We start from the raw sequence: 12,527 nt of genomic DNA, 5'->3' as shown, positions 1-12,527 counted from the left end.
TGTAGGAAATTATTCCCTTATCACAAATTATTATTATTATTATTATCCCGCCTCTCTCTTATGGATCTAGGCGGGTTCCATAAAATAATCCATAACAGTTACATCAAACAAAAATCATAAAATCACAATGCTCAACCCAACATTTGTAGGACAAAATTTAGACTGAAATGTAGGTCAAATGTTGGACAAAATTTACCCCCAAAAGTGGGGCATTTGATAAAAACGGAGGACATAACCAACTAAAAGCTAAAAACATTAACATTTTTTTTAAAAAAACATTAATATAAATCCTTATGTTATAGAGATCTTGTTGCACCTCTGAGACTAAATGCATCTGAGGAAGTAGGCTTTTGGAAAGCTCATGCTGCCAACTTCTTTCTTTCAGATAATAATAATAATAATAATAATACAATTCAAAGACAGAGATTTTGGATCACCTGTGAGACTAAATGCATCTGAGGAAGTAGGCTTTAGGAAAGCTCATACTGCCAACTTCTTTCTTTCAAATAATAATAAAACTGAATTCAAAGACATGGAGATTTTGGATCACCACGAGACTAAATGCATCTGAGGAAAGAGGCTTTGGGAAAGCTCATGCTGTCAACTTCTTTTTTTCAGATAATAATAAAACTGAATTCAAAGACATGGAGATTTTGGATCACCACGAGACTAAATGCATCTGAGGAAGCAGGCTTTTGGAAAGCTCATGCTGCCAACTTCTTTCTTTCAAATAATAATAGAACTGAATTCAAAGACATGGAGATTTTGGATCACCTCTGAGGTTAAATGCATCTCAGGAAGTGCAGCAGGAGGCAGTGGTGGAGGAGGCCCAGGGTTCAATCCCTTGCTTGGGCATTAAAAAACCCCACTGGGCTAGTGACACTGTCACAGCCTTAAGGGAAGGTGAAGGCAAACCCCCTCTGAACAAATATTCTAGAAAACCTTTGAGACAGTCACACACTCTCAGCCTCAGAAGAAGGCAAAGGCAAACCCTCTCTGAACAAACCTCCTAAGAAAACCCCTTGAAGGCACACGCACACACACACACATGCACACTCTTGCACACCCCCAAATCACACTGTCTCAGCCTCAGAGGAAGGCAATGGCAAAGCTTGCCACTAACACCACCTGATGGTGAAACGACAACACAGGAGGTGCCTGACCCTTGGGAAGAGCCTCCCCAGGGGTCTTGTTGGAGGGACCCACCTTGGGGTAAAGTGGGGGGGGGGGGAGAGAAGAGCTGGGCCCCAACAGAAGGGAGGGCTCTGAGCCTCCTCTAGCCAGGGCCTGATGGCATCCACCCAAGGCAAGCCCCAGAAAGCCCTCCACGCTCCAGCACACACACACACACACACACACACACACACACACACCTGGGAGGAGAGGGAGGAGGAGGAGGAAGAAGAGAAGGGGAAAAGAAGGAGAAAGGAGGAAAGGAGGAGAAAGGAGAAGGAGAGCATCAGGAGGAGGAAGGCGAAAGAGAAAGGAGGAGGAAAAGAAGAAGACCCCAGGATAGGGTTGCCTTGGTCCAAAACGACTTGAAAGCACACTACAACAACAACGGAAGGAGTTGCTGGAGTCTCTCCCCAAGGGGCTCTCCTCCTCTTCCTTTCCCCTTCCTTTCTTCCTCCTTCAAGAGCACATCCTCCTCGGGCTGCAGCAAGGCCAGAAGGGTGGCAGCACCAGCGCCTCAGCTCTATTTCTCCCCCAGGCCAGGCCAGGCCAGCCACGAGCAGCAGCCAGCAGCAGCTCCCTCCAGCTTCCTCCTGGTGGCTGCGATGGCGCGCCGACGGCCCTGCTGCTGCATGTTTTTTTAGGCAAGCCTACCTTTAGCTGTGGGCCCTGGGGCAGTGCCCCTCTTGCCCTCCCCTAGCTACGGCCCTGGCATGGAGAGACTGCTGTGCAAACCACAGAATTGTGCGAGGTTTGTAGGACTTTCAAGAAGTGACTCATGGGCCACTTATACAGGTGTGGTTCATGTCAGGTCAATAGCTCTGTACCCATTGGTTGCACTTTTTGGTGCTAGTCTTGAGGGATCTTGAGAAATCTGTCATAGAACCATGCAGGGTTGGGGTTGGCTCAGTACAGTTCAAGAATTACACAGATTTGGGGCCACAAGGCTTTTTTAAAAAACTTGTAGCTAGTAACTTTTCAAAGTGTTTTCTTCACAATATTATTTTAAATAGTGATACTAGAATCATTGCTTTTAATGAATGTCATGAAGGGGGAAAAAACCTTATAATCATGAGCCAGTGTGGTGTAGTGTTTTGAGTGTTGAACTACAACTCTAGAAATCAGAGTTACATTCCCCACTTGGCCATGAAAACCACTTGGGCAAGTCTCAGCCCTATAAAACCATGTGATAGGTTTGCCTTTGGGTTGCCATAAGTCACAAGTGACTTGAAGGCACACAACAGCAGCAGCAGCAAGAACATTAGAATCATCATTGTCATAGGCTTCTGATGTAAAGATTGGTTCCAGTAAAAGATGCAAATTCTGCTCTTATTTATTGGAAGCTATAATGAATCTGAGAGGCAACATAGTGCATTGGTTGAATTTTGGACTAAGGACTTAAGAGACCAAGGTTCAAATCCCTGATTTACCAAGGAAGCCCAATATGTAAGTTTGGGTACGACATACCCTTCTCTAAGCCTTAGAGGAAGGCAATAGTAAACTCCCTCTGAACAAACCCATGCCATGATAGGTCTCCATTAGGATTGCCATAAGTCTGAAATGACTTGAAGGCACACAACAATAATGAATTTAGTAGTTCTTGCATCTAAGGATCAGGTTCTGTCCTTAGCTGTAACCAGCATCTCTTCATTCACTTCTTTACCATATGTCCCCTGTGGCATGAAACATCAGAAGAGAAGCACACACCAGAAGCCTCTCCACTCTGGCATCCTGCTTCTCATAAGCCAAGGTTGAACATAAGTGACCTCTTCTGCTATTGCCAGCAAGCCATCATCTAATATGATGAGCCATTAATGCCTCAGAAACCTGGAAGTTGGCTGCACAGAGCCACCATCTATACATCTGCCTAATCCCTTATTGCCATGTACAGAAGCTGTAAACTCAATAAATTGGTAAGGTGTAGTGTGAATAAGCACCTTTGTTTCTCTGTCCTGAATCACCTACTAGTTCATTTTATTGGAACATTTCAGTCACCCACTACACATGTCCTTTACCAGGTTGTGGTTTCAGATTCTCCCATCTCTCTCTCTCTCTCTCTCTCTCACACACACACACACACACACACTCCACTTTCCAGCCAAAACAAATACAGTTAGTTATATTCTGGTTTCTCTTCAGATCATATAAATCTTTTGCCTTTTACAAAAATACAGTTAGCCCTCTACATTTGTGACTTTGACTTTTGTAGATTTGATTATTTGCAGGTTTGATTAATATGTCCTCTCTAGGAATCTCTAGGTCCTCCAGCGCAACTCTGCTAAACATGTGCTGGAAAACTGAGAAGTTCCTAGAGAAAACACTTCTCTGGGCATTGAAGGTCCTCCAGCATGATTCTATGATCAACTTCTGGCAGATGTTGACCAGAGAACTTCACTGGAGGACATGGAAATTTCTAGAGAGGTGTTCTCTCTGGTAAAAAGAATAGTGTTGTTTTTTTAATTTGCACTTTTTCTGCATTCACAGGTGTCCTTCACCCCTAACCTCAGCAAATGTGGAGGGACCACTATATGTTCAAATATGGCTGCGTGCTCACGTATGCATTCACTTGATAATAAAGGTAATACAGGGTGTTTCCTTGGGATTATGAAGCAGCCAGTTAGGCTCTTCCCCATCATGCAAAAAACTTCCCAAACCAAAGAACATAGAAGTTATAAATTAGAGGTTACGAATAAATGAGAAGGATAAGATCAAAGTAAAAGAGAATATGGATTCTGAGGCACAGGACAATGGGCACATTTCATTCATAAGCGCTATCCATGTAAGCACTGCAGGAAAGGTGCAATCGGCAAGAACTCCCCTTACAATCTGCCATACACATATGTCCTTGTAGCTGCTTCCACATTGCAAAATTAATGCAGTTTGACACTGGTTTAACAGTCATGGTTATGGAATTCTGGAATTTGCATCAGAGCTCTCTGACACAGAAGGCTCTCCCAAAACAACAAATCCCAGATTTCGATAACACTGAGCCATGGCAGTTAAAGCAGTGTCAAATGGCATTGCTTCTGAAGCGTAAATGCACCCATAATGGAGATTTTGTATTGGCTGGCGAGCAGGATTGCTGTGTCTTTTCTGGTAGCTACTTGTACCAAGGGACCCAGCTTCAATAGATATGCTCACAGGCATTGATGTACCTATTTATAACCTTATGAATCTATTTGTAACTCATTAGAGGTGCTAACTATAACAAGAGATATATTAATAGCTTTCTCCATGTAAACAGACCAGTGCTACAGCTCCTGGTTCTGCCTTCTGAAATGCCAAATTAAATCCAGTATCAGTGAAAGAACAAAGAGCCTTTCTTCTCATTATGTAGTTCTCCCAACAAGCTCCTGTATCTCTGTGTGACATGACCCCCAAGTGTAGTGGAGAGGAGGCTGCATTCCCTGCTCTTTTGTAGCATCGCTCAAATATATTTCCCATGATCTGTTCATAGACGTACATGTAAGTAGCAACTGGTGTCCACATAATACGTATCCCTTAATTCAAGATGTATCATAAAATGTCACACTTGCATTTTCAGAAGTCCTCTCAGCAGGGATGTGTCAAGTATCTGCCTTACTGAGATCAGAGACATGAACAGTGTGAGAGATCCTGATCATAGTTCACCAACCTGACCTTGGTTTGCTTGAAACAAATGAAAAAATTGCTAGATGCCACTGCATTTAGGTTGATTTGCAGCAACTCAATGAGAACTACTGCAGGATGGAGTCTGGTCACATAGAGGGCCACTGCACAATGATAGACCACCATGTTGAAAAGCTATCACACAGATGCAGTTCAATCAGCATTCACATGGTGGCTATTTCATGGGCAGGAAGCTCTGATGATAACTCAACACAATTGGATGTGTTTAGGACAAAACAGCTGTTTGCCTCCCCTTACTCATGCCAGACAGAATCCTGATATTACTGTAACACATGGCTTAGAAATAAGAGGCTTAAAGGAATTTATGTGGCAGATACTCAGCTGCTGAAGACTGGCATAATTCCATGAAAGTCAATGGGGTGTGGTGCTGATTTACATCAACTGTGTTTCCTGCCCAGAATCTCTTGTCTTGTTGCTGGGGAGTATATGAAAGATTAATTATGTTCCCCTGGGTCAACAACAGTTTTAGTTTACTGGGGTGCTTTGTGAGCTTTATCTCACTAAAACTGGATATAAATAAATTATTTTAAAGAAAGCAAACTGAAGCTGAAATATTGTAACTTCCACAAAACAATCCATGGCTAAAGAGAAATTTAAATACTGGTCTCCCAAGACCAAATCCTATCAATCTGCCTCAAACCATACCAATTTCTTAATTTCATCCTATAGAGATGTTTGCATGTGACCTTCAAATGTCCCCTCTGCCACAAACAAGTTCTTGTTGTGTATCTTCAAGTTGTTTCTAATTTATGGTGACCCTAAGACGATCAAGAGGTTTTGTTGGTAAGATTTGTTCAAAAGATGTTTGCCTTTGCCTTCTTCTGAGTTTCAGACAGTGTGACAGGTCACCCAGTGGGCTTCTGTGGTCAAACAGGGATTCAAACCCTGGTCTCCCAATGCCCTAGTCCTACACTCAAATCACTACTGGCTCTTGTCATATACAAGGCATAGTTTCAGTCCCCATGCTGGAGTGACATTACTGTCAGTTGATTAAAAGGCAACCTATTTTCTTTCACCAAGTCTAGTATGCACTGAATGAATTTTTGGGTAGGGAAACTTAGAAAAAGTCATGATTCAATGGCAGGTTTCTGGTAAGAGAGCACTTGTTTGTAGGACACAGAGACACAGAAGCATGTGCTAGTATCAACAGAGAGAGAGAAAGAGAGACAGGAAGTTTGTCTTTGTGTATGGAGAGAGAGAGAGGTTTTCCATAGTAATGTGGTGCTGTTTTTAAGGTATGTGTAAGCCTTTTAATAAATTTTACTATTTTAATGTTTAATTGTTTTTACTTTAACAACTGTTTAATCACTTTAAAAAACCTCTTATATTTATACTTTTATTAATGACTTTGCAGAATTTTAATTTATATTATTTTTAAATATATTGTTAGATGTCTTGAGTTCCATTATTGGGGGATGGGTGGGGTGAGGTGGGATATAAATGAATAAAATAAATTAAGACAATTTTTGGTTTCAAGAACAAGGGCTGCCTCCATCACAGTAAGGACACCATCCACCATCCACTCTAAATCATCATAAAACATAACATAGTATCTCTTACCCCTGTTGCTGAGTAGCAAGGATATCCCTCCCTATTGCCCTCTATGAATTCAGCCAAAACATTTGTTTCATCTGTGTTTGCCAAAGCTCTTATATGCCTATATCATCTATCTATGTTAGAAACAGAACAGGTCTGTTTCTGAGGAGAAAGAGAACAAAGATGGCACTGAGATTTCCTATGATAACTGGCACTGATTACCCGCCAATTAAGCTTTTTCTTAACCAAAAGAAATAAAATGCTCAAGAATTTGCAACCTGAGGAATTAAAGTAGAATGGAATGGAAGGCACTAAGAGCATTAGCTTGGCATTCCACTCTACAACACAGAAGAACTGTACATGACTTGCAGCACAACCCATTCCTAAGTACAGTGAGCCATAAGTATCCACTGAGATTTGGTTCCAGGACCCCTTGCGGATACCAAAATCCATGGATGTTCGAATCCCATTAAATACAACATCATAGTAAAATTGTGTACCTTATATAAAAAGGCAAAATCAAGGTTCATTTTTTGGAATTTATATATTTTTAAAATATTTTCAAGCCATGGATGCTTGAATCCATGGATACAAAATCCATGGATATAGAGGGTCTACTGTATTTTTACTCAGATGTATGCCCCGAGTCAATGGGCTTTCTTTTTAGTTAGAGCAACCAAATATTTGTATGCAGTCAGCCACTAAAAGGCAGTATAGCTCTTAAGTGTTCTACACTTTTATTGAGTTCAATAAGTATGACCTCTAACTCCCAACTTGTTGAAAGGCAATATTTAATGAGATGACCTAGTCCCAAACCTGGTGATTTATATTTATCTATAATAATAATCTCAAGGGTCCACAGTATAGAACCAAACTCTAGGACAGGGACAGGCAAAAGGTAGAGCTCCAGTTAATTGGGACTTCATCTGCCAATAGCCCCTGTCTTCATGGCCAATGAAGAGGGATTAATGGAGCAGAGCAGAAGTCCAAAACATCTGGAGACCTACTTTCTGATAACTCCTATATATGAGCGACCAAAATCCCAAAGGAAAAAAAAAATCCACAATGGGCCTATTGAGTTGGCACCTGAGGTTTCCATGACAGGTAGATGGTTCACCTCCATCTCTGTCATGTTCCCAATGCTTCCTCTTTCATTTATCCCATATAAATGAATGGTTGCCATTCATTACAATGAGAAAAAGTAAAGCACAGTGTCCATAGCTTGCACCGTGGAAGAAGCAGTTAAACACAGAGGGTGGACAACATTAACTGGAGAAGACCCTGTGGTAGGAGACATCCCCCCCCCCCAAACAAAGAGGTGAGCAAAGTAGACAATAGAGCCCCTAAGAGTAATTCCCTCCACTTGTACAGTGCTGTGTAAATTTACAGCACTATATAAATAAAGCTTAATAATAATAATAATGAGCATCACTGTGCTAGAGGCATAATAGTACATCATTACACATTATGAAAGCAGACATAACAGAACATATGACTTCAATTTTTTTTCCTGTCCAGTCCAAGAGTTCATAATTTTGGGACTTTGGATTTGTTTGAATCCAAATGAGGGAAGGGTGATTGGCTTCCAGACATTCCTGAATGCTAATAAGAAATTATTCATTGTAAAATACTGATGAAACACAAAGTGCTTTGCAAAGGGAGGAGAGCATGTCATTCAGACTCTCCATGCCATGGCAGAGAGGGGAAGACAAAGGCACAGAAACGTGGTGTGACCGATTGGCTCAGCCACTGTTCGCCAGTTCCCACATTGGCTCAGACTGACAGACACTGGCAAGATTAAGGATAAACCCTAGCATATGATAAAAGGCACTCCTATACTTCAAAGACCATGCTGGAGGTAAAAGGCCACGCAGCTCTTTCTCCGCCTCCTTAGCATCATACAACTGCTGCAGATGACAAATGTGTCTGTGAAGCTGGTTGAAAACATAGCGAGCAAATGCAGTGCCTGTGCATGGGGCAATACTTAGTGGCACAGTAATACATTTATAAAACGCTGGTCCTGCAAACCGTAATTATCAGCATCCATACTGGCTATTAAGCTCTGGAGAAAGAAACAACCTCCAAGCAGTTGTCATGCTTTTGTGTCTGTTTCCCTCAAAAGGAAATCCACCCCCCTATGCCACTACCCCAGTCCTATTCCCCCTTTGTTTTTGTCTTCCCTGCAGATGTATGTGGAGGCAGAAAATACACATTCAGCTCCCTCTATGGCATTACTCATCTCCCAGTTCTTGAATGTAGCACCTAGGCACATCACGAAGTGTCTCTGTGCCTTTTTGTATCTTGTGTCTACTGGATGAAGGAGGATGTGCTACCTATTGTCTGGAACTCTCAGCATGGCATCCGCTTGCCTAAATATCTTCCCAACCAACCCAGGTGTGGTTCACCTGGAAAGTTAACTTTACTTGGCCATGATACAACGAGAAAAATCTAGAATCACCTGTTCCTTGGGTCACAATGTGCCATCAAGGAATGCTTCCCTTGCAGTTAGCCTCCGGGCTGCGACCAGCACCACCTGCTTGTCAACAAAGCGCTCACTGAGCTGGCAGAGAGAGAGGAAAAGGAAAAAAGAGGGAGGGACCTTAAGAGAGACATCTCCAAACATTGTGGCTAAAACTCTTATGCTGGGAATCTCCATTCTGAATATCAGAGGACATTTGTCACTAAAAGTCAGATCCAAAGGAAGAGAAACTCTAAGAGGAGAGATTGTATGAACATATTAAAGTACTGTACCCTATACTTTCAGATCATGAGCTTCCTAATCTCTGCTTCAATGAACACTGGCCATCTGGGATCCCAAGGAAAATGGTTACGTCCAAATTCTGAAGTTGTAACACATGCGTACAAAAAGGATGTTCTCTGCCAATGAGCTCTGGGTCCTTTCAAAGGTAGTATAACAGGCTGCAAAGGTGGCTCAGGTTGGTTTCATATTTAGAGAAGGGGTGAAAAGCTTTACCCCTGAAAGAGAGTGAGGCTGGGGGAATGGGAGGAACAGAGGCACAGTAGCAACAGCATGGCCAAAAGGGGAATGGGACGGGGTGAGAAATAAATTTTCTGTGTGGTGTAATGTCTTGAATGTTGGACTAGGACACTGGAAGACCAGGGTTTGAATACCTGTTTGGCCATGGAAACCTACTGGGTGACCTTGGGCAAGTTACACTCTCTCAGCCTCAGAAAAAAAGGCAAAGGCAAACCCCTTTCTGAACAAACATTCCTAGGATAGGCTTGCCTTAAGGCAGAGACAACCTGAGGACACACAGCAAGGACAATACTTTCCGAAACGGATCTGTTCTTTACTGCCAGTGCCACAAAATGGGTACTCTCCTGCACCTGGTTTATCTTTATCCAGATTATTGTCATGAAGCCTGTTTCTGGCCTGTTCAGAAATGGTTTAGAAAGGAAGTACCTTGATGATCCCCTCTCTTTATTAGTTTCAGGGATTTTAACATCATTCTCTGCATAAGGATTTGTACAGATTCTTATACCCATACGCTCAAGGAAGGAAACTGGCTAGTATACCCACAGAGACACAAAGAGAGATACATCCTCCTTGGGATGATGCTTTCTGCCTGTCTGCTTGAAGTGTGCTCTGGGACACCCAGGGATGGCATCAGTCCAGCACCCAAAGAGGCAGCGGCCCCACTGACAAGAAGAGTGAGCCTGCTAAACCCTGGAGCCCTGGAGTCTGTGAAGGTGGGTGTCCGCCTGTGTCACTGTGTGACAGACAGCATAGGACTGCTCAGAAGAACTTGCAAGCCTTAGCACCGAGGCAATGCCCACCAATCTGAACGCGGCTGTCCAACATACACACATGGGGTAGGATTCAAAGACATCGCTGTGTTAGCGCATAGAATCGGTACGCAGAGAGATCTTGGAGCAACACCTTTGAGACTCACTGGAAGAAAGAAATTGGCATCAGGAGCTTTCCTAGACTTCTGTCCACTTCCTCAGCTGCATCTGAGAGAGGGATGATAGGAGACAAAGATGAGAGATGAGAGAGGAAGAGATGCATCTGAGGAAGTCGACTGGAGCCTAGGAAAGCTCCTGCCGCCAATTTCTTTCTTCCAGTGAGTCTCAAAGGTGCTGCTCCAAGATCTCTCTCTCTCTCTACAGACCTGGGCAGAGAGATCTCGGAGCACCTTGGACTCTCCGGATCTCTCTCCACATACCAACACGGCTATGTCTTTGAATGCATCCGGGAGGGAAGGGAAAGGTCTAGGGAGACCCAGCAGATGTGTGTGTCTGGGTGTTATTTTAAAAGGGGGGGGGACCCCCAATCCCCAGCCACGGTCTCCCCATCCCGATGTCGGAAAAGCCTCAAGATCCCCACCACCTTTTCCCCTTTTCCTTCATGCCAGGTCCCTCCTGGATAACAGCCGAGGAGGAGGAAGAGCCCTACTCACCGCTGGTGCTGCTCATGATGTTCGGGCGCCCTGCTGCTGCTGCTGCTGCTGCTGCTGCTGCTGCTGCTGCTTCTCCTCCTCTTTCTCCTCCAACAAAGGCAGCCCAACCTGTCCTTTTCGGAGATGCTCTCCCAGCCTGCCCTCTCGCTTGCCTTTCCTCTGCTCGCTCTTCTCGGAGGGGGAAGGAGGGGGCACCAAGCCCGATCTCTCCTGCTGGAGAAGCCCCTGCCTTCCCTCTAACGCCTCCTCCGCAGGTGCCTCCTGGCTCCCATGCTCTGGGCTGCTGGGGCTGGCACTGGGCAAGGAGCAGGAGGGGGAGCTCGGGGGGGGGGAGTCTTAAGACGGGAGGGAGGGAAGGCGGTGGAAGGAGGGAATGCCCCTTCTGCCCTGGCCCTCTGGAGCTGCCACCGGAGGGGCCCGCCCACTTGCCCACTCGCCGCCTCCTTCAGGGGCAGCCCGGCTGGAGCCCTGCCAGCGCCAGCGCCAGCGCCAACGCCGCCCTCCTCCCCGGAGACAGCAGGAGCAGCAGGAGGTGGGGGGGCTGAAGGGCTCCGTCGGGCTGGGCTCGCCTGCTCTGGCCGCCGGTAGGAGAAGGGGCGCCCTCTCCTGCCCCCTGGTGGCCGAAAGAGGGAGGCGCTCCTCGGGGGGAGGGAGGCAGCGGGGAGGAGGAGGAGGAGGGATATCGGGGCTCTCCCTCTGTCTGTCTCTCTCATCTATCTATCTATCTATCTGTCTGTCTATCATCCCTCCCATCTCTCACATCTATGTATCAATCATCTCTCTCACTGTGTTTCTCTTATCTCTTTCTCATCTCTCTCTCTCTCTTGCCTCTACCTATCACCTCTCTATCATCTCCCTCAGCTATCTATTTATTCATCTCTCTTTCTCTCTCATCTATCCATCATCTCTCTCACCTATCATTTCTCTCTCTTACATCTACATGACCTCTCTCCTCTCTGTCTGTCTGTTTGTCTGTCTGTCTATCTATATCTATAATCTCTCTCGCCTGTCTGTCTCTCTTGCGCCTATCATCTTTCTTTCTCTCATGTATCATCTCTCTCATCTATCATCTATCTGTCTGTCTGTCTATCTATCTATCTATCTATCTATCTATCTATCATCTCTCACTGTGTCTCTCTTATCACTTTCTCATACGTCTTTCTATCTCTCATCTCTCATCTCTCTCTCTTGCATCTACCTATCACCTCTCTATCATCTCTCTCAGCCCTCTATCTATTCATCTCTCTCTCTCTCTCTCTCATCTATCATCTATCATCTCTCTCAGCCATCTATATCACCTCTCCTATCTCTCTCTCTCTCTCTCTCTCTTGCATTTATAATCTCTCTTTCTCTCATGTATCATCTCTCTCATGTATCATCTATCTCTCAATCAATCTATCACCTCGCACTTCCCTCTCAGATCCATCATTTCTCTCTCTTGTATCTACCTATCACCTCTCTCTCTATCACCACTCTTATCTGTCTGTTTGTCTATCTTCTCTATCTATTATCTCTCACTCACTCTCATCTATCATCTCTCTCTTCTATCTATCTATCTATCTATCTATCTATCTATCTATCTATCATCTTTCTCTCCTATCATCCCTCTCTCATCTGTCTATCCATCTGTCTGTCTGTCTGTCATCTCTCTATCACCTCTGGTCGGTCAATCGGTCTGTCTGTCTGTCTGTCTGTCTATCTATCTATCTATCTAATCTCTCTCGCTCT

General features: G+C 44.3%; 1 protein-coding gene across 6 annotated transcripts in view; it reads right to left on the bottom strand.

Annotated features, from left to right (window-relative positions):
- The window catches only part of LOC149284485 (actin-binding LIM protein 3), a 204,387-nt gene extending 193,262 nt beyond the window's left edge, over positions 1–11,125 (bottom strand). For all 6 annotated transcript variants that reach the window (XM_089496688.1, XM_089496684.1, XM_089496685.1 and 3 more), the window contains exon 1: positions 10,800–11,125. In XM_089496688.1, the coding sequence (XP_089352814.1) occupies positions 10,800–10,815 (16 nt within the window). In that variant the 5' untranslated portion in view covers positions 10,816–11,125. The remainder of the gene's footprint in view (positions 1–10,799) is intronic.
- Positions 11,126–12,527: the final 1,402 nt, after the last annotated feature.

This window comes from Sceloporus occidentalis, unplaced genomic scaffold (genome assembly GCF_023333645.1).
Source record: "Sceloporus occidentalis isolate IW3139 unplaced genomic scaffold, rSceOcc1.0.p SCAF_92, whole genome shotgun sequence".
Lineage (NCBI taxonomy): Eukaryota > Metazoa > Chordata > Lepidosauria > Squamata > Phrynosomatidae > Sceloporus > Sceloporus occidentalis.
The sequence above is the reverse complement of the archived record's forward strand: the minus strand, read 5'-3'. Positions and strand labels throughout refer to the sequence as shown.